Source organism: Notolepis coatsorum (assembly GCF_963971535.1).
Source record: "Notolepis coatsorum genome assembly, chromosome: 14".
In the NCBI taxonomy this organism is placed as follows: Eukaryota; Metazoa; Chordata; class Actinopteri; order Aulopiformes; family Paralepididae; genus Notolepis; species Notolepis coatsorum.
This window is the reverse complement of record NC_140178.1, coordinates 18396359-18418075: the sequence shown is the minus strand read 5'-3', so window position 1 is coordinate 18418075 and position 21717 is coordinate 18396359. Positions and strand designations below refer to the sequence as shown.

Here is a 21717-nt window from a genome sequence, read left to right as displayed (position 1 = left end):
ATGATAAAGGGATAAATCCACAGGACAGAGTAGGGAGCCAGGTCGTATAAATAAATCCATTGTCAAAGACAGACGATCAAGTGTGACACATGGAGAAATATGCTTGCTCACTGCCGTCATGCTTTATGGTCCCACGTTTGATTTACAGACTCATAACCACTGGTAGTTATTGTTTATCGGTTATTACTCCCAGGCCCACGACAAACACTGCGGAAAAATGGGAGGGGGGAGAGAGTGATAGATAGATGGAGAGAGATATAGAGAGATATAGAGAGATATAGAGAGAGATAGAGAGAGAGAGAGAGAGAGAGAGAGAAAGAGAGAGAGAGAGAGAGAGAGAGAGAGAGAGAGAGAGAGAGAGAGAGAGAGAGAGAGAGAGAGAGAGAGAGAGAGAGAGAGAGAGAGAGAGAGTCAGGGGATCCAAACTGCTGCGGCCCTCTTCTTTTAATTGTCTCTCAATTGATTTACACAAGGCGGTTTGCGGTCTTTCTGCACGTGCCCTCAGAGAATAGGGAGTGAGGGAGGGAGGGAGGGAGGGAGGGAGGGAGGGAGGGAGGGAATAAGCGTGTGTTGGTATATGTACCCTTTAATGCCGGTGATGAGGAAGATCAGGTTGCCGTTGATCTTCGTGCAGTTGACGAACTTGTCGATGTTGCTGGCGTCCACCGTCTGGCCCGTCTGCAGGCAGGCTGCCTGTGCCAATGCCATCACAGACTGACAAGAAGATTAAGACATTTATTTAACCTTTATTTACCCAGGCAAGCAAGTAAGAACAAATTATTATTTTATTTATTGTCAAAGTATGCATAATTACACGACAAGATATATGTAATGTTAATTACCTGAAATTATTCAGTTTTGGGGGGGGGGGGGGGGGGGGGGGGGGGAAACCCTGCATATATCGGTATCGGTTGATATCGGTCGATATCGGTATCGGAAATTAAGAGTTGGACAATACCGGTAGATCGGTATCGGTAAAAAAGCCGTTATCGAGCATCCCTAGTTCAAATGTCACACCTTGGGGCACATGATATGATATGATATGATATTAGCATTTATAATGCGCACCCCCCCCCCCCCCCCCCCCCCAGCAAATGTTTACATCGGTCCGGGGTGTAGCCCGGGGGAAAAAAAGAATACGAATAAATGGACAGGACAAAGAAACAGGGAACCAGGCAGACGGACAGACAGAGAACATAAGAACACCTCAGACACACAACAGCAAAGTAACTAGTGATCATCCAGAGCGAAAAGGTGGGTTTTAAGCAAGGCCTTGAATATAACGAATATAACGGATCAATGAATGTACTTAGTGAAATAATATAGACTTGGTTAAACACAGGTTTATTATTACCCAAACAGGTACAAGTAAATCAGAGTTATAGCTGGATGACTCGAAGTGGATACTGGCTGGACATATCAATCAGAGAGTTCCATGAGACGGGGGAGACGCTGAGATGGGTTTGTCCAGGTGAGAGAGACAATTGGATTGGAGTAGTCAAGGAAGGGGGGGGGGGGGGGGGGGGGGGGGGGTTAGGAGGAGGGGGGGCAACATGGTTTGGGGGGCTGGGGAGGGTGGAAGGTGAGAGACAAAAGGTAAATAGATGGAGGAGGGTAATGGGAGAGGGGGGGTGGGGGTTGAAACATGGCTGGGAGATTGTTGGAGTGGGGGGGGGGGGGGGGGGGGGGGGCGTTATCCCACAACAACCTACAGGAGGCCCGGGTCGCCTTGTCTGCCTCAGTGTAACTCTGGTGGCCGCAATGGAGATCTGTCCATGCTCATGATTTATTGATCCGCTTCCACCGCAAATCGGTGTCACTCACTTTGTACTTCAGAACCTGCTTTTTGGCAGATAAGGGGGGGGGGGGGGTGGGGTCGACCAATAAACAAAGAGCTAAGGTACCCATTCCTGACGCTCCGTTTCTCTGCAATAGCATGATGCAATTTGGTCGGTGGCCACAGAGCTCGGCTGAGAGTGAGGTTGTATATACGCGCTGATTACCCATTATGCATCACTTGAAACAGGAAGGGTTTGGTTCCGCTAGAGTGGTTAAGTGCTTGATTGAGGCTGCGTATGCGAGCTCAACCCGTTAAGTGTCGCACATGTGTCTATGTGTTTAGTACCTCTGTGCGTGTCAATGTGTGTCTCAATGGAGTGTTGATATTGAAGTAGCGAGCACAGCGCTGAGCGGAGGGGCAAACCGTGCACAAACGCTGACTAACCATTGCTCTGGAACAAGGCATTGCATGACGTGGCAGACTGCTATAAACTGCATTCAGTGAATTCTGAATGCATATTTTTGCGAAGTTAGTCTATTTCCCCCTAATCCACCGTATTCACTCTCGCGGCCACATTGGTCCGGTTTGGAAGGGAGTTGGCAGCCAGGTGGATAGGTGAATGGGATGCCGATGTGTCTGCATTACTCGCACCTCGCCATTGTGTCCTGTAAGGGGATGATGTTTCTATGCATATGGACGATGGTGACATTGTAGTGAGGGTTTACTCAGCAGAGTGTGAGCAGTTTCCATCCATTGATTGGTGTATGTTTATATATGTGTGTTGTATGTGACAGTGGCCCAGGAGGTAGAGATGGTCGGAAGGTTCCCAGATGAGCAAGACACTTAACCCCTAACTGCTCCCGATGAGCAGGTTGGCATCTTATATGGTCGACGTGTGAATGTGTGAGCGAATGGGTGAATGTGAGCTACAAGTTGTAAAGCGCTTTGGATAAAAGCACTATATAAATGCAGTCCAATTTCCGCTTGTATGCGTGGGTGTGTTTGTGTTATCTGTGCGCTGTGCGTTGTTGTTCACAGTGTCTACATGCGTGTGCCTGTTGCCCAAGGGCACGCTGTATCTGTAGGAGGCAATGGTGGGGTGACCTCATGTGTAAATATTCTTGCCAGTACATAGATTTTTAGAAGAACAGTGAAAAGATAAAGGAAAGAAGGATTATGGCAAACTAGATGAGAACAGATAGCCTATGTAATGAATTCATTCGATGGTGGAATTGGCGCCCAATTGGTCCAAGCACTTTTCCCTAAGTCATCAAAGAGTTTTCCACGCATGGAGTGTATATGTGTGTATTGTGGCAGACCGGCTGGCGTGGTACTGGATGGCCGCTATATCTCGGTCAAGGTACTGGGGCATATGCGCAATATTAGGGAATCCGAGGAGACTCCCGGCAGAGCAGAGCGCGTCGGCCCCAATGCAGCGCACATGTGTCAGACATGCATGGGACGGGTGAGCACAATCAGGCAGCATAGAAAATGGAGACAGAGAGAAAGAAACATTGGAGTAGCTGAGGCGAAACCTGTTTGGAACGAGAGGAAGTGAGTACGAGCGAATAGAAGAAGAGGAGGACGATTGTTGTCTGTGTGACCCCATGCTGCGTTTCTATACTTTTGGAACGAGGACCCTGCTGTGTGCCATAACCCTTGATTGTCTGAGAACCCGCATGTGTATCAACCCCTGCTCGCCCAACATCTCTTCTCCCGGATCAGCCGCCACCCGTGTGAGAACCGATCACTGTGTACCGATCCCCGCTATCGGACAACGGCGATTCTCAAAGATTACGGACTGGCAGACGCTCATACTAACCTCTCCTTGTCCCCCTAAACAGCGATACAACTGCTGTTGAACTTGCTTCTACTTTGTGCTGTGTGTATTTTATTAATTCCAATCTGGTGACAGCTCAAAACACCCCAGAGTCTGTCACAGTATATAGATGCCTATGATACAGACACACTAGGAACAGGAAGGTGAGTGACGGCGGCATCATTCTAGGAGGAAATAAACCCCCAGGAGGTAAAGACAAAAGAACAAAACTAAATCAATTTCAATCTGAACAGGATGCAGAGTAGAAGAGGCAAGGACAGATCCTTTCACAGCCAACTATGGTGACCCAGACGTGACACCTATCTGAGATGTCTGGCCCGCAGCTAGCATACTGTATGTATAGGACATTTCCCGGACAAACTGAACCCTAGGGAGGGGGGGGGGGGGGGGGTAATTATTTTGGCACGAGCGGAATCTAGAGGTTAGTTGATGTAGGAGGCTACACAGATAGCAGGAAAGACAACAGAATACATGCTAACATTAGCTTAGCTCACAATGTTAGTAGAGGTAGCCACTGAAACTAATTATAATAGCTTGTCCAAATGTTGCAGCAACATAGACACACCGTGGGAGACGGTATTTATTTAGTCTCTTTTGTCTAGTCGTTCTATTTGTTAAAACTATTTTCATGTTTGGACCATTTTGCATGCCGTTCAATTGTGACCGGAGTAAACTGCTAGTAGGGAGAGTAACTACCCCTAACAAAATATCATCACTTTCACAGTCACCAGGGTAGGTGGTCTGTCTAGACCCACTGAATTGAATGTCTTACTCTGCGGATGTCCTGGGGAGACAACGATCAAAGGGCAAACAACAAACTATCCATCCAAGTGTTTTTCTCCTGCAGTAGGAGCCGAGGGAGGCCTGACCCCAGCTGCTGGTGGACCACAGTGTGGCTGAGAATATAATGATTCTAACAGTTTCACAGGTTTACACATCAGTAACTGACATACACATATATATGTGTGTGTGTGTGTGTGTGTGTGTGTGTGTGTGTGTGTGTGTGTGTGTGTGTGTGTGTGTGTGTGTGTGTGTGTGCGTGTGTGTGTGTGTGTGTCTGTGTATATATGTGCGTGTGTGTGCACGTGTGTCTGTGTATATGTGTGTGTGTGTGTGTGTGTGTGTGTGTGTGTGTGTGTGTGTGCATGTGTATGTGTGTGTGTGTGTGTGTGTGTGTGTATGTGTGTGTGTAGAGCTGCCGCGATAACCGCATTACCGCGGTATCGCTGTTGCATCACGCTCACCGCAGAGTTAGGCTGAATACCGCGTCACCGCTGTTTTTTATCATAATAATAAAGTTGGCTTGCGGCTTGCGGCTCTGCAGATATACCCTACTCGGTTCCAAGCGACCCTATTGGTCCAGCCTGGCTCTGCGGCTCTGCAGATACCCCCTACTCGACGCCTCTGAACGAAAACAGAACGCCGCCATCTTTACTGCCTCGCTAAGGATGCATTTCATTCAGGATTTGTTTGCGACAGAACCAAGTGCAATAAACAAAAAAGAATGGATTCACTGTGTATTCTGCCTTATTTATTGATGAAACAAAACCGACATCAACCCAATTTACCACCGAGCGGAGAGTTTAGTGTCACAACAAGATCGCTGATGTGTTAAGTTTGTTGTTGTTATCCGATATACACGAGAGGTAACGTTAAACCCGGGTTTGCTTGGTAGAATACACAATGAGAGGTAACGTTAGCTTTGGCAGAATAGACGCAACGAGAGTCTGGTTAATGTTGTTATTGATTGATTGATTGAAACTGTGTTAAACTCTGGCTTGCTGCAAGCCCTCGGACATCTATGCCCACGGAGCTTTCAGTGTACACAAGCGAGTGGCGGCGGCCCCGCCTGCATCCCCATTCCCCAAATGGAGTAGTACCTGGCTGCAGTGGAAAAGGAACGAAGTACCAGGTGCCTAAAGCGGGTCGAGTCGAGTAGGTAATATGCAGTGGAAAAGCGCCATTAGACTAGAGGCAGGCTATAAGAGTAGACTACAAAAAAAAAAAAAATGCATTCAAACTTTTTATTTTTTTTTGTGCGCACTGTGCAGTAATTACCGCGGCGGTAGGAAATATTGCGCAAATTCGTGCGGTAAGGAAAATATCAATACCGCGGCAGCTCTATGTGTGTGTGTATGTGTGTGGCAAGACCATGACCCCCCGCTCCATGCACTGAAAACTCCTTGACGACTTAGGGAAAAAGTGCTCGGGCCAATCGGGCGCCAATTCCACCATCTAATGAATTCATTACATCGACATTAATTAAGCCGGCGGTCCGGCGTGCGCCGAGCGTTTCTGACAAGCGACCGGGGAGGATGATGAATAAGGCCGGCGTTAGCCGGTGGAACCAGGTTTTGATAGTGATTTATATCAGCCAATTCCATATCTGAAATGTTAATTTGTTATCATTTCCCCCACAGTTCCTTGGGCTATCCCTCATTACCCACCCCCAAGCCCCCCCCCCATCCCCCACAACCCACCGCAGCGCGTGACAGTGTAATCAAGAGATTGGCCAATCGATGAGACGCCGCGGCTGACGTAAGTGTTGAGAGTCTGGGGAGGAGCCTTGTCGGCTGTTGGGTGGGATTAATGAATATGCAATACCTAATAGGGATGACACTAGAACAGCTGGCCTAGTGCCCCTCCTTGGAATGCAGAGAGGTCAAATGACCCAACAGAGTAAATCCTTCCCTCCCTGGTCTTCCTCGTGTGTGTTCTTCTCATAATGGCTGCGTTTTATATAGCGCTGAATCTGAATGTAAAACCAAGCTAAAATCTACATTGTTCCAAATAATGCCTGGATCAGACTACACCATAGTTGTGCCTTTCATGATGGTCCCTCACCATGTCACATTAGGTTATCATCGCATCGTCTTGTATACAGATTTTCGGACCAACCAGCTGTTTAGGCTACTAATACGTTTACACATTCTTGCATCACGGTGACTTTGTATTGTTTATTGTTTGCAATTAAGGAACACTGGCTCAAGTGATTTGACACTATCAGCACATCAGTCATCTGAGCTCTCAGTGAATGAGGGCGAGGAGAAGGTGGGGGGAGGTGGTCATTGTAGGAGGGCCAGGGGTGGAGCTTCCTACAGGCAACATACGCGGTCGCCAATAGAGCCAAAAACTGCCCAGCAAAATATATATATATATTTTTTTTACAGAGTTTTATATCTGCAACCAATACTTTTACAGTAAAAATTTCAATTTAAATAAAAAGTATTATTATTTTGATTATTACTTTCTTTGTCCCAAGTTATTGGAATTTTATAGATAGATAGATAGATAGATAGATAGATAGATAGATAGATAGATAGATAGATAGATAGATAGATAGATAGATAGATAGATAGATAGATAGATAGATAGATCTTGCAACTGGAATACATCCTCCTGTGGGTACCGGGGATTGAACCAGCAACCTTTTGGTTAGTAGTAGTCAGCCATCTCTGCCTCTAGGCCGTCCTGCGAGCCGTCCTGTTAAATATTTACATTTTCCTTTAGCCCTGGTGAAGCAACAAGGGAACGTTCTAATGAACTGTCGAGAGCCTCATAGTCGCAGTGCACACATGGGGAAAGATTCATGAATATGAATCTGGGGTATAGACTGTAAGGACGGTAATATAAAGTATGGTAATATAAAGCTTATGAGTTGAAATGTGTAATGAACTGTGAGCGTGCATTTCTGAGGAGGATGGGGAAATAATTACTGTAGTGCTTATGGCCCGACGTTGGTGGAGACGCTGAGATCTTTTGGGTTATATTAGCGTCAATGTCAAAAAAAGGAGCTCGTCATAAAAAGAGAGATTTGTCTCGACTTTCTAACAGCATAAATGCCCCAAAACACTATGTGCCACAGGCCTTGCCCTCAGCTTCTCTACTGCGGAATATGCTAGCCCAGCCGTGGGAAAGATCCACCCATGCTAAGGAACTGGACCCCGATCTTATCGAGAGCTGTAGATGTATCACTGGGTGCCTGAAGCCCACTAACACCAACAACCTGTACATCCTGGCAGGTATCGCCCCTCCAGACATCAGAAGAGCGGTAGCCAGCAGGACATAGTGGCGCAGGCAAACCACAGATGAGAGGCACCCCTCTACATGGCCATGTACCTGCCCCCAGTCGACTAAAATCACAGAGGATTTTCATGACCAGCGGTGCTCCACTGGAGACAACACCATCTGAAGCCTGTCTTAAAATGTGTAAGGAAAAGCTGTCCAACCACCCACACAGCTCGACTATGCTCATCCCCCCTGCCGGAACCCTCCCACCAGGAGATAACAACTGGGCAAAATGGAAGTGCCTGAACCGACTCCACTCAGGTGTTGGCCGTTCCAGGGTAGCCCTAAGCAGATGGGGTTATCTTAGTGGCCCAACCACATGCGACTGTGGCACAGAACCCCAGACCATGGAGCACCTCCTTCCATGTCCTCTGTTAGGTGGACCCTGCACAGCAAAGGACCTAGCACTCTACAACGTCAAGGGACAGCAATGTACCAAGCACTGGCTAGACGTTATATAAGCTGAATAATGGACACAAAAAGAAGAAGAATGGCAGATATAGGAGAACAAAAATATTGTACGGCTCCACAGAACGATTATTGGAAGAGATGGCGAGGGTGACTGTGAGAGCGACCAAGGCTGTTTTTTTCTGCTGTAGAACTGATCACATGGTTCCTGGCATTTGGAGAGAGTTGGTCACATTGAAGTGCTTGTTGCTCATCTTATCTTATTCCACGGGACAAACATGAATCTTTCAAACTGCAAGTGGTATTTCCCGTTAATGCAAGAACGCATGATCTACATAATAGACTTGCTTTTTTTAAGTGTGTTTTTCACGTTCACATAATATCCACACAGTGGGTCTAAGACCATAAGGTATTTTGGGGGTTCAGTGCCTTGCTCAATGGCACTGTGGCAGAGGTGCTGTGGGTGTACAGTAATACCAGCCACCCTCCAGCTGGCCGCTCACAGCTGCAGTACACCCTCCTGTTGGTGCCAAGGATCAAACCAGCTACGTTTTTATTTATTTAATTAATTTTTAAAAAATGTAAATTTTTACAGCTTTTTACTGGTCACGCAGGACCGACAGAGGAGAGGGCGAATGGGAGGAGATGTGGGGAAGACATGCGACAAATATCGCCGGGAGCGGGAGGCGAACCCGGGACGGCCACGTAGGTGTGCGAGGCACTATGCGGTGTGCCACGAGGGCGCCCAAACCAGCAACCTATTAAGTTACGGGACAGCTTCTCTACCTTAAGGTCATCCTGCCACCACAGATTTCACTGGGCTATCGATCTCCACCAGAGACGTGTAAATGTGTGGGATGAAGTCTATGAATGTCTCCTTTAGTTTCTCTTAAATGGCATGTTAGCATTGTTCTCATTCCTCATTGATCATATTCACACAGCGGCCATTTTGCTCTTATGTCATGCTATAGGTCAGGGATGTCAAACTCAAGGCCCGCAGGCCAGATCCGGCCTGTGGTGTAATTATATTTGGCCCGCGAGATGATATCAAATGCAGATACAAAAATCAAACATCGGTATAGCACATTATATAGACAGCCGCACTTCCAGTATTCTGAAATCATGGGGGCGAGAGCAGGGGGAGAACATTTATGAATGTGGATAAGAGCCTTGACATTAAGTGGTTGTAGCTACGGCTGTGAGACATGATCCAATAGATTTTTTTTTTTTTGTATTTTCTTTTTTATAATTTTTTAAACATAACATAAAATTAGACACACAAGCATTAACAGTAAACATCCAATGAAATCACCATTTAAATAAATGTAGTATACGAGATATATACCTAATACTTGCTATCTAATACCCTACATTATGCTCTCGCTCGCCCGGACCCCCACTTGGATAATCCATCCATTATCATTCGTTCCTAACCAGGCACTACAATGCATATGCTAGCTTTTATTCTCTCCACCACTTCTAACCAGATTGCAATTTTGGTTTCACTGACACCTAAAATTCTTGCTGTAGATATTTCTAGATAAATCACATCGAGATATGTAAGAACCCATACCTTCCGACAAATTTTTTCCGGTTAAAACCATCGTGATGCTATCAGCTTTTTAGCCGCTGTGAGACCAGATAAAACTAGTCTCTTTAGCTGTATAGGGGCTGCAAACTGAAAAACATCATTCAACAGTAATACAGAGGGGTGTACAGGTATGTTCAGAAATAAGAAATTTGATAATTGCTGGGACACTTCTTTCCAGAATATCTTAACTGGAGGGCAATCCCAATACATGTACCCTCATCCCCATTTGTACATAAGGAACATCTGGAGTCTTGTTTAAGTCCCATTCTGTTCAATCTTATAGGAGTCAGGTATGTCCTATGAATATAATTAAGATTAATTCGTTGATGGTCCGGTTTACGTGACGCAATTCGAACGTTTGCCCAGACTTCTTGCCAATCAAAATTTATTTCCAAGTCTAGTAAATCCCTCCTCCAGACTGAGTCTAGGGGGAGGATTCCATATGAGGACGTTAGTAAGTGATTATAAAAATCAGATACGAAACCTCTCGATGTCTCTCTTTCATAGAAGAATTTGTGATATCTGTGGTGCTCAATTGGTATCCTTAATGGGACTCCATGAGCCTTCAAACAAACCAATAACTATTTTTTTTTATGTATGTCTTTATAGCTACAAAAACCCCGTTTGTTGAAAACATCTCCTAATGTGTGTATGCCCTGCTTTTCCCATTTAGGGTATCTTATAGGTCGTTTTTCCAATCAGGAGTGCATTGTTATTGAATAGGGGAGTATGACTATGCCATTTATGTTGGTTAGAATATTTATTTTTGTGTTTCACGCCATATCCGGATCACATGAGTAATAATGGGGCCAAATTTAAATTCGCATTGCTTAATTGATAATATGGTGTATACTATGTCCTGTAGTCTATGTGGTGCTACTATATTTTCTTCTAAGTTTCTCCAGGATACAGATGCTTGGGAATCAAACCAGGTTGTCAGTGGTCTTAAAGAGTACGCTTTAAAATAGTGGTAAAAATCTGGAAATGCCATACCTCCGTCGGCTTTGTTTCTCTGTGCGGTGGATCTTTTTATACGTGGAGGTTTGTTATTCCAAATAAATTTGTATGCGGTGGAGTGTAATTTTTCCCAGTAACCATCAGGAGGGGGTAACGGTAACATTGAGCTAATGAAGTTGATTCTAGGTAAAACATCCATCTTAACTATTGATACCCGTGCCTGTACTGAGTTTTTAAGTTTGGACCACCTGTCAAAGTCGTATTTGATCTTATCTTGGAATTTTATGTAATTGTACTTCACCGTTTGGCTTATAGTAGGGAATACTTCAACTCCTAAACATCTGAAGTGTTTAACCATTGGTATTTTTTCTGGAGGGAGTATATTCTTTGCAGGGGCATTAAGTGGAAGGAAGGCCGACTTTGGCCAATTTATCCTAAATCCCGATAGATTACCAAAGTCATCAATCAATTTGAGAAGCTGAGGCATTGAAGTGATCGGGTTTTGCATGAACAATATTACGTCGTCCGCATATAAACTAATATGATGTTGTGTGCCCTTGATTTCTATTGGTTCTATGGATTGGGATTGTCTTATATATTGTGCTAAAGGCTCTAGTGATAAAGCGAATAGTTCGGGACTAAGAGGGCAACCCTGTCTGGCAGAGCGCTATACCGGAAAGATTTCGGAGGTGATTATACCTGTTGTAATCATGGCTTTGTATGGTCTTTGTATAATACTTTAATCATATCAATGAATCCTTTTCCTAATCCCATCCTTTCTAGTACTGCCCATAAATAAGACCATTCCAACATATCAAAGGCTTTCATCGCATCCAGGGACAACATCGCTATAGGTGGGGTGTCATCCTTGCTGGCATCTAACACGTGTAATATCCGTCTTATATTATCCGTGATCAAGCGGCCTCTTATGAAGCCAGTCTGATCAGGATGCACCAAAGACGTCATATGCTTTTGAAGTCTGATGGCTAATATCTTGGAATACAGCTTGATATCGGTTCCGAGGAGTCTCAAGGGTCTATAACTACTGCAATCGGTGGGGTCTTTGTCTTTTTTAAGGAGGACTGTTATGAGTGCAATATTGTCAATCTTATGGAAATTCCCCTCCTTAATTGAGTATAAAATCATATTAAGTAATAGGGGTCCTATTACATCCCAGCATGATAGGTACATTTCTGGTGGGATACCGTCCCTTCCAGGAGCCTTACCACTTTGCATTACAGATATGGCCTCCCTAAGTTCATCTAGTGTGATGGGTGTTTCTAGCTGTTTAGCATCATCCTCTGATAGTTTAGGAAGGTTAATTTGATTAAGATATATGTCCATTTTGTTTTGATCGAAGGCCATTTCTGATTTATACAAGTTGGATTAAAACCTTTTGAATGTCTCGTTGATTTTTTTAGGGTCTGTAACAAGTCCTTGCTGTGCCTTAATAGTAGGGATATCTGCAAATTTTGCGTTGGCTCGTATCTGCATAGCTAGTAGGTGACTTGGTTTAGATCCATGAAAGTAATACTGTTGTCTTGTTCTACGTATTTGAACTTCAGATTGTTGTTTTAAAGTGGCATTAATCTCTTTTTTTAACACAGTAATTTGAGATTCCAATCGAGCCGAATAGTTGTATTGTAAAGAGGAAAATAACGTAGAGTAAAGCGTTTCCATCTCTGCCAGTTTTGAACAACGATTTTTGCGTATTTTGGAGGAAAAGACCCCGGTAAAATCCTTGATAAATCCCTTTACCGACATCCATAATATTCTGGGGTCCTGTACCGATTGCGCATTCTCCCGCAGGAATACATCATGAGCTTCCTTGAATTGTGTAATGAATTCCTTATTTTTCAGCAATATCAAGTTAAATCGCCATCTTGGGGCTCGGGATGACAGTATACCAAATGATCCTTTTAAGAGTAAATAACAGTGATCTGATAATGCATTGGGTACCATTTCCACGTCATAGTTATCAAATAGTCTAGGGGATGCAAAAACATAATCTATTCTGGAAAATGTGTTGTGTCTTGCAGATCGACAAGAGTACTTTCGGGTCGTAGGGTTGAGTGATCGCCATAGGTCATTTACACCTATATTCTTAGCCCAATCCTTTAATGCATTAGATTAATTTTCCTGGTCATTGGAGAAGGTGGGATAAGATTTATCTATTCCGGGATCCCAAATGGCATTAAAATCCGCGGCAATTATAAATGAGTATTCAGGATAGTTTAACATTGTTCTGGTAAGTGTAGCGTAGAAATTGGCCTCGTAAAGATTTGGGGCATATGCCGCTACCAACGCTATTTTCCTGTTCCTGTATACAATTTTAGCTATGGTTATCCGACCATCTGTATCAGACCATACTTCATGCAATTCAATATTCAACTTCCGTTTCACGACTATAGCACCCTCCCTTTAATGTAATACAAATTAAATGAAAAATGAAAAATATGCCTCAATTAGTATATTCATTTGAACCTTCTACTAACATGTGTATGTTGGAACCTTACAGAAAACAAAGAAAAAGAAAAAAAGGTTTTTTAGCTAAATTATAGAAATCCCTAAAGTTAGGGAGCAATTGCTTAACATTTTTTAAAATAACTTTGCCAAGCTTACACCTTTAGATGAAAATGAGGATTTTAAATCCTTGTATGCAGTTCGTCCCCTGACATGTGTGGGCATTAAACCGTTATGAGGGTCTATTGATCTTCCATATCTGGTTCATGTGCAGGTACATACAGAATGTTATTGTTCCCAGGCCTTCATTGTAAAATGTATTCTAGAAAGTTAGCCACCGATCATGACTTGTATAAAACTGATGTTATGTTCCAGAGTATTCTTCCTACCAAAGAGTTATGCCATTCCAGTGTATTCCAGTATATTCCAATATGACACAAAGCGATCGAAAAAGAATCTAGAATGTTCCAGAATGTTCCAAAATGTCGACATCAGATCATTGCCTGCACAAAAATCATAAATCTATAAATATAGTGTCTAGCGTTTTGTATTAAACTATTTGTACCTCAATGTTGTCAACAAGCTTGTTTGATGCCGTTTTGAAGTCCGAGCCATGGCAAAGTTATCCAAATAATAATAAAAAAAAAAAGATGAATAAGCTTGTCATCCACGATGTGTTTCCTTCATGTACTCTTCGGCCTCTTCAGGCGACCGTAGGCCGATCCTTTTTCCATTTTCCTCCACAATGGAAAGAAACGCTGGATAACGTAGGCTGGGATGGAGATTTTTCTTATAGAGCTGCTGCATCACATCCTTGTAACGGGCTCGTAGGTTTATAGCCTCCCTGCACAAATCTTCATAGAACGACACTGGTTTATCTTTGTATTTCAGTTTTCCCCATTGCTTACGTGCATCCCTGATGATCGCGTATCTTATTTCAGTTTTACGCAGAGTAGCAATGATCACTCTTATTTTGTTGCCGCTGGGGTCTCGTGTGCCGATTCTGTTACAATGATCCACTATCGGTACTGTAGGGAGGATATCTTTACCTAGAATTTCAACTAACACTGATGGAAATGAGTCGTCTGTGCATTTGACTGATTCATCCAATCCCACTATACGGATATTAAATCTACGAGAGTGACGTTCGAATTCGAGCAACCTCTCCATTGATTTCTCGTTGTTGTCATGTATCTTCTGCCAAAGCTCTTTGTCACCCTGTTGCATCGCCCCCGCTAGCTCCATGATTTCTTCATGAAGAGCCTTCTTGTTCTCATCGACTTTCAGTGTATATTCGTCCACGGTGTTTTCAACTGCTGTAATACGCTCGGTTTGTTTTGCAGCCGCTGTTTTAAACTCTTCTAATTTAGCCTCGATATATAACTTAAAAGCGTCAGCCTTGACGTCAGCTTTATCCACCTTGTCGGTCAAGTCCTTTATCAGATTAGTCAGAGACTCGAAATCGGGTGGTGTCTGTTTCAGGAGTGTTGGGAACGGTGGTATTGTCGGATGTTTTTTTCTCAATTTCCACTGCTATCTCCTTCACGGAGCGCGTCCCCGCCGGGTCCGTTAGATTGTCTACTTCGCGTCTCTTTCCAGGTTCTTTCCTTGGTCCCATGTTGATTCTTTCTGTTGATATAGTTAGTAGAAGGTCTTAGTTAATATATACGTCGAGGTTTAAACACATTAGTGTTGTACAAAGAGGGTTTTGAGTCGAAATTAACGTTAGCGGGAGCGGAGCGTTGACCAAACGTGACCGCTTACATCTCGTTCTCAAACCGGAAGTCGATCCAATAGACTTTTATAAACCTGAGTCTCCTGAACACGGAGAGACCAATCCCAAGTCGATCGGCACTTTCTCGGCCGAGCTATAGTCACTTTTCCGCACCTACTCCCGAATACACACAGCACAATGAATGGAAGTGGACATGGCCAGTTAGCCTTCGGAACAGGTGTTAGTTGGATAATGCCTAGGCTAACTGGCCATGTCCACTTCCATTCATTGTGCTAAGCTAGGCTAGCGTGCAGCCAGATAGCTTTCTACTGAACACAGAGAGAGGAAGCTGGTATCTATCTTCTTGTCTCTCTCTGGAGAAGACGGTAAGCTAATTTCCCAAAACGTTGGCGTGTTCCTTTAAGCTAAATGAAAGTGGCAGACGGCGGTGGGCGGGTCTTACCTTTGGGGCAGATGTCGGTGCAGGGGATGCACATCTTGATGCGGTTCTCCTCCACCTCCATCTTGTTGCTGGGACACGCTCTCACACAGGAGCTGTGGTCCACCACAAAGTTGTCTGTCGTACCCAGAAATTAAATGTCATATTCACTTAATAACACTTTGAACAGCGGTGGGTCTCAACCCCCCCTGCAGGAGACACGATAACTGCCTGTCCGCACTGTGGCGGCTCCGTGCGTACATGCTCTGATTCACTTATTCCTTTTGACCGCATGCAGGTCAAATAATCCAGCCGTTCAAAAACAATGCTCGCCGTTGTGGTAACTTTAGTCATCAAGGCGTTTACCAATAATCCTATTGATCCTATTGAATCCAGAGAGTAAAACGGCCATTGTTACATTTACAGTATAAACAGAAAATTTTATATGGGATTAGTGGCTGTAACAGTGGCAGAGTGTAGTTGTGTGTATGTGTGTGCGTGTATATATATGTGTATGTCTGTTTGTTTGTGTGTGTGTGTGTGTGTGTGTGTGTGTGTGTGTGTGTGTGTGTGTGTGTGTGTGTGTGTGTGTGTGTGTGTGTGTGTGTGTGTGTGTGTGTGTGCGTGCGTGCGTGCGTGCGTGTGCATGCGATTATGCGTCTGCATTTACATGTGCACTTGTATGTACACCTGTGTGTACCTGTGAGCGAGAGGGCGTGAGCTTGCGCCCTGCCCACATGTGCAGTGCACACAGCAGGGGGTGGTGGCAGGTAGCACTGGACTTACGTGGACACTTCTTGACGCAGAAAGCCCCGTACGTGTACTTGGCCCTGGGGTTGTGCTCCAGCTGAAAGGAGGTGGGGTTGTACACGAACGGCTGCGGACACTGGGTGACGCACGCCCCGCTGTCATTGAAGTTGGTACAGGCCTGGAACAGGAGTAGAACACAAACGTACATTCAGTGCAGTTTGGAGGAACCACTAGATGGGAGTGGGGGGGTGGGTGGATTGAGTAAACGTAGTTTATGGGTGACGCACACACACCGCTGTTGTTGTGAAGTTGGCACAGGCCTGGGCCCCGTTCCCCGTACCTGGTTCAACTAAGTCGATCAAGATGTCATTATCCAGATTCAGTTAACCCGATGTTTGAAGCCGGGATTTTCCTGTTCCTCGAAGGTGGATTCAGTCTCGTTAACTCAAGACAGACTTGAGACCCAGGATAAGTGCGCGTGCCCGCCTCAGCCGAGAAGGCAGCAAGTGTCGAGAGCAGAGATCCTGATTCTCTAGCGGCATTGATTGATTAATTGATTTAAAACTTTAGTAACATATTGCAGTACGGCTCAATCGCCTCGCCGACAAGTTAAATGCGTTATCTATAGGCTAATTTTAAGTCCCTCATTACCTCAATCAATCAGATTATATTTCTTTAAACTTGCCTGCTGGATTGAATAATCAAATGAGATCTTGCTAGCGAAAATAATTAGTTGAACTGTTATACAGAATAACGATACGGCTCTCTTCCCATTGATTGATGTATGGTCGATCTTTTACTTATCTCCACTGTGGTCTAACGGGTTCTTCTTTTGACTTTCACGCAGACGACCGGGGTTCGAAACCCGGTCTTTTCCTTCTTTTTGCGATGTAGGAATAATTCAATTTGGTGCACGTTGAGAGCTATATAAAGAATGACATCCTTAATGCATGTAGATTTATAATATTTTAACTTACAACTAGGCTACTTTGGCGTATAATCATTAATATTATATTCCAAAAAATTATATTGGAAACACGGGGATTCGAACACCGGTCGCTGGGTTGGCAGGATTGAGCACTACCGCTGCGCCACTGTGCCAGATGGGATAAATTCATTGTTTATACATTAATGAACGAGAGACCCGTGTTTAGAATATTCTTTATTTTGAATGAAGTTTTCTCTCTTTATCCTCATTCATTAATGTGACGTCAACGGCTCATTCAATTTCTCAAATCCGTCAAACAGCGCATCTCATCAGACATCTTAATCCCAGTTACAATTAAAATAACCACATAATGTGTACATCGCACCGAGCGAGCGCCACGGTATATATAACGTGCATTATTTAGGACAAAGTGAATTTAGTATCAGCATTTTGGGTCTATTTTACATTTCAAAAGCCCCCTCTGGAAGAATGGAGCACAAAAACGTAATTCAGAATGGTATAAAGCAGATCCTAGACTGTGGGAATAATTTCAGGAAACGCGCTGTCACTTTCTTTGCGGGGGCGTGGCTGTGCTTCGTCCGGCTAACTTGAACTTAAACCCTGCTTTCGACCAGGCTCAAACTTTTGGATCTGTTGTCATGGTGATTTGGACAATCCAGGTACGGGGAGCCGGAAAGTCCGGCTTAAGTCAGACTTAACCGAAAGTTATCCGGCTAACTCAGTTATCCAGGTACGGGGAACGGGGCCCTGGGTTCATATTCACAAAGCCTCTCAAAGTGGCAGTACTGATCTAGAGTCAGCTTCAGGCTGTTTACTTTGAATAAGATCATAAAGATAAGTGTTTCCTGGTCACTGACCCAAGATCAGCTACTCCTACTCTGGGCTGCTTTGTGAATTATGAACAACATACGCGGAGCTGGGAGGAACCACTAGATTCTCTATCGGGGGGGGGTTGTGGAGTAATTGTCGCCCCCTGCCACACACCTCAGTGTGAGTGAGAGAGTATTACAGTAGTATTACGGTAGCATTTAATATTTACTTCCCCCAACGAGTCGCTGCAACCACCACCGTCGCCGCGTCGTCTCTCTGAGCGGCGAATGGGAGAAAAATTGGAGCCATTGATCCAGAGCCTTGATCTAAATGGTGAAATGTTTTCCTCATAAACCCAGAGCGAGAGCTTTGTCGTCGGCCCCCGCCTGGCCGTAATAGCTATCAGTAATTGAATTGGATGAGGGCGTCTGTGAATTACAACCACAATATCGCCGAGGTCGTCGAGGGACGAGGAAGCGAGGAGAGGGACGAAGAAACGTGCATGCGCACAGATACGCACGTGCACAAACACACACACACACGAACACACAGCGGTAGGCCTACTAATTGCGACAGTGAATTACCAATTTGTTGGCTGATCAAAAGTGCACTTTTATGGCTCCTATTAACTGGCAAATAATAGTACTGCGTTTGTGTGTGTGTGTGTGTGTGTGTGTGTGTGTGTGTGTGTGTGTGTGTGTGTGTGTGTGTGTGTGTGTGTGTGTGTGTGTGTGTGTGTGTGTGTGTGTGTGCGTGCGTGCGTGCGTGCGTGCGTGCGTGCGTGTGTGTGTGTGTGTGTGTGTGCAGTCAGTCAAAGCAGGGTACTATATATATTATTATGTATCTCTCCCTTAAAATACGATCTGATATGTACAGTATACATTGGCTACAGTATGATTCAGGGACGATACACTTTAATACAAGATGATGAGACATCTGATGCACTTCTCAAGATTTTTTTAACGTAGACGTTCATTTTCCATTTACCACTGATGACTAACTAGTAAACGGTGTGCAGTGTGGTTCAATTAAATACATATTGTCAGTGGACAGCCAGTGACAGGCAAAATGCTCTGTGATCATTTATTTTGTGTTGAGTGACGCCTCGGGCCATCGGATGCCCGGAAGGAAGTGCTTTTGAAGCTTTGCTTTGAGGGGGGCAGTGAGGGGGGCAGTGGGGGGGGCAGTGGGGGGGGGCAGTCATTGAGACCGTGGGCTGCTCGTCCTCACACCACACGGAGGTGGAAAGTGGTCATGACTTGAACTTTACTTTGATATAGGGGTAAAACTATGGAATAACTGTGACAACAAATAAAAAAAATTGTAGGTCGATACATAAAATCAAGAAATTATTGAAATATAAGGTGATACATAAATATAAAACCTTATTATATTCCTAATTATATTTTTATTATAACTAACTGTATTAATCGTGACCCAAAAAAAAGAAGAACGTATATTACTGTATAAACTGTACAATAAAACTATGAAACTTTCGTAACCTTTTGTTTTTGATTTTGCAAAATGATTATAAATTATGTATATTTTTTATTGTTTATTAATAATGTAATGTAAAATGGGTAGGCAATATAAGCCTCGGCTTCAGCCTACACCTGTTATGGTTTGTAACCGACCCCAATCGCACAACACAAGACAGGTATGAGAGTAAGCCAAGAACTGGGCATTTATTGAATACAACAGAAAAGCGGCACTGTCCCTTTAAGGGAGAACACAAAAATACTGGAACAAGGAAAAAGGGCAATGTGCCTTTAAGAGGCGAGCAGGCTAAGGGGAAGGCTAAGGGAGAACACAAAATACTGGAAACAAGAATTAGGGAAAATTGGCACTGTGCCTTTAAGAGGCGAGCAGGCAAAGGGGCTAAGGCTAAAGGAGAACACAAAATACTGGAAACAAGAATTAGGGAAAATTGGCACTGTGCCTTTAAGAGGCGAGCAGGCAAAGGGGCTAAGGCTAAAGGAACAGGGCCAGGGCAAAGGACAGGGCAGGAACAGGGGCACTGGAGAGGGGAACAGGGACAGAGGCCCGGGGAGGCGGGCTGGAGACAGGGACAGAGAAAACAGGGTTAAGGCCTTGGACAGGGCGAGGGCCAGAGCTGCTTACAGGGATGGAGTAGGGGCGCACAGGCTAGACGTCTGGAGTGGTGCGCGTCGGCTTGAAGAGCGCGCCGGCTCGGAGAGCGCGCCGGCTCGGAGTGACGCATCTTCCCGTAGAAAATTAGAGAGCGATGCGCGTCTGGAGTAGTAGTGCGCCGGCTGGAAGTCTGGAGTGGTGCGCGTCGGCTTGAAGAGGCGAGCAGGCTAGGAGAGCGCGCCGGCTCGGAGAGACGCATCCTCCCGTAGAGAATTAGAGAGCGATGCGCGTCTGGAGAAGTAGCGCGCCGGCTAGAAGTCTGGAGTGGTGCGCGTCGGCTTGGAGAACGCGCCGGTTCGGAGAGCGCGCCGGCTCGGAGAGACGCATTTTCCCGTAGAGAATTAGAGAGCGATGCGCGTCTGGAGTAGTAGCGCGCCGGCTAGAAGTCTGGAGTGGTGCACGTCGGCTTGGAGAACGCGCCGGTTCGGAGAGCGCGCCGGCTCGGAGAGACGCATCCTCCCGTAGAGAATTAGAGAGCGATGCGCGTCTGGAGTAGTAGCGCGCCGGCTAAACGTCTGAAGTGGTGCGCGTCGGCTTGGAGAACGCGCCGGTTCGGAGAGCGCGCCGGCTCGGAGAGACGCATCCTCCCGTAGAGAATTAGAGAGCGATGCGCGTCTGCTGTAGGAGCGCGTCTGCGCGGGGTCTGGAGTGGAGCGCGTCCGCCGTAGGAGCGCGTCCGCTGTAGGAGCGCATCTGCTGTAGGAGCGCGTCTGCTGTAGGAGCGCGTCTGCGCGGGGTCTGGAGTGGAGCGCGTCTGCCGTAGGAGCGCGTCCGCTGTAGGAGCGCATCTGCTGTAGGAGCGCGTCTGCTGTAGGAGCGCGTCTGCGCGGGGTCTGGAGTGGAGCGCGTCTGCTGTAGGAGCGCGTCTGCTGTAGGAGCGCGTCTGCTGTAGGAGCGCGTCTGCGCGGGGTCTGGAGTGGAGCGCGTCTGCTGTAGGAGCGCGTCTGCTGTAGGAGCGCGTCTGCTGTAGGAGCGCGTCTGCACGGGGTCTGGAGTGGAACACTGGAATACCTCCCGTAGAGAATTAGAGAGCGCAGGCTGTGTCCCACTCCAGGCAAACGGCGACAGGTGGCGATGGCTGGCACCTCGTCTCACGCCGGAGAAGAACCAGCATACAGATTACAGAAACAGATACAGATAGAGAATCTCCCGTAGGAGCTTACAGATAGAGAACGACCGACAAGGACTGGGGGGGAGATCCAGGTATTTAAAGCCCACTGGGGCGCTAATTAGAACACACATCAGGTGCGTGATGGTAATTGATACTTGACTTAGAAGTGTGTGTTCGGCACGGACCAATCAAACACATAATGAAAGGTAGTCCAAGGGTGTGGGCTGCTGAGAGCAGACGAGAGTAAACGAACGCGAGGGTGGGGGCTGGTGAGGTGAGGAGACAGGGAATAAAAGGTCCATGGAACAGGAATTAAAGGTCCAGGGAAGAGGCGAACCTCACAGTACCAGGGAATGCAATAAAACAACAAAGTACCTTAAAGGAACGGAGCGAGTGGGTGGGGAGACAGGGAATTAAAGGTCCAGGGAACAGGCGAACCTCACAACACCTCTTCTGTTTAAAAAAATATATAATTATAAATGTCCTACTACTGTACATTGCTTTGTAAAAGTAGCCTGGAATAAAATCATTCATTCATTCATTCATTCATTCATTCATTCATTCATTCATTCATTCATTCATTCATTCATTCATTCATTCATTCATTCATTCATTCACTCATTCATTCATTCATTCATTCATTCATTCATTCATTCATTCATTCATATAACAACTCTGGCTGCATT

The 21717-nt window shown here is 45.4% G+C and overlaps 1 protein-coding gene across 1 annotated transcript in view; it reads right to left on the bottom strand.

Moving 5' to 3' along the window:
• Nucleotides 1-21717, bottom strand: part of LOC311240447 (receptor tyrosine-protein kinase erbB-4-like) — a gene marked incomplete at both ends in the record, with an annotated part of 61429 nt that overhangs the window by 27948 nt on the left and 11764 nt on the right. Inside the window, 4 exon segments of the mRNA XM_084329029.1 lie at nucleotides 584-687; nucleotides 689-714; nucleotides 15285-15398; nucleotides 16047-16188. Of these exon segments, the coding sequence (XP_084185155.1) occupies nucleotides 584-687; nucleotides 689-714; nucleotides 15285-15398; nucleotides 16047-16188 (386 nt within the window).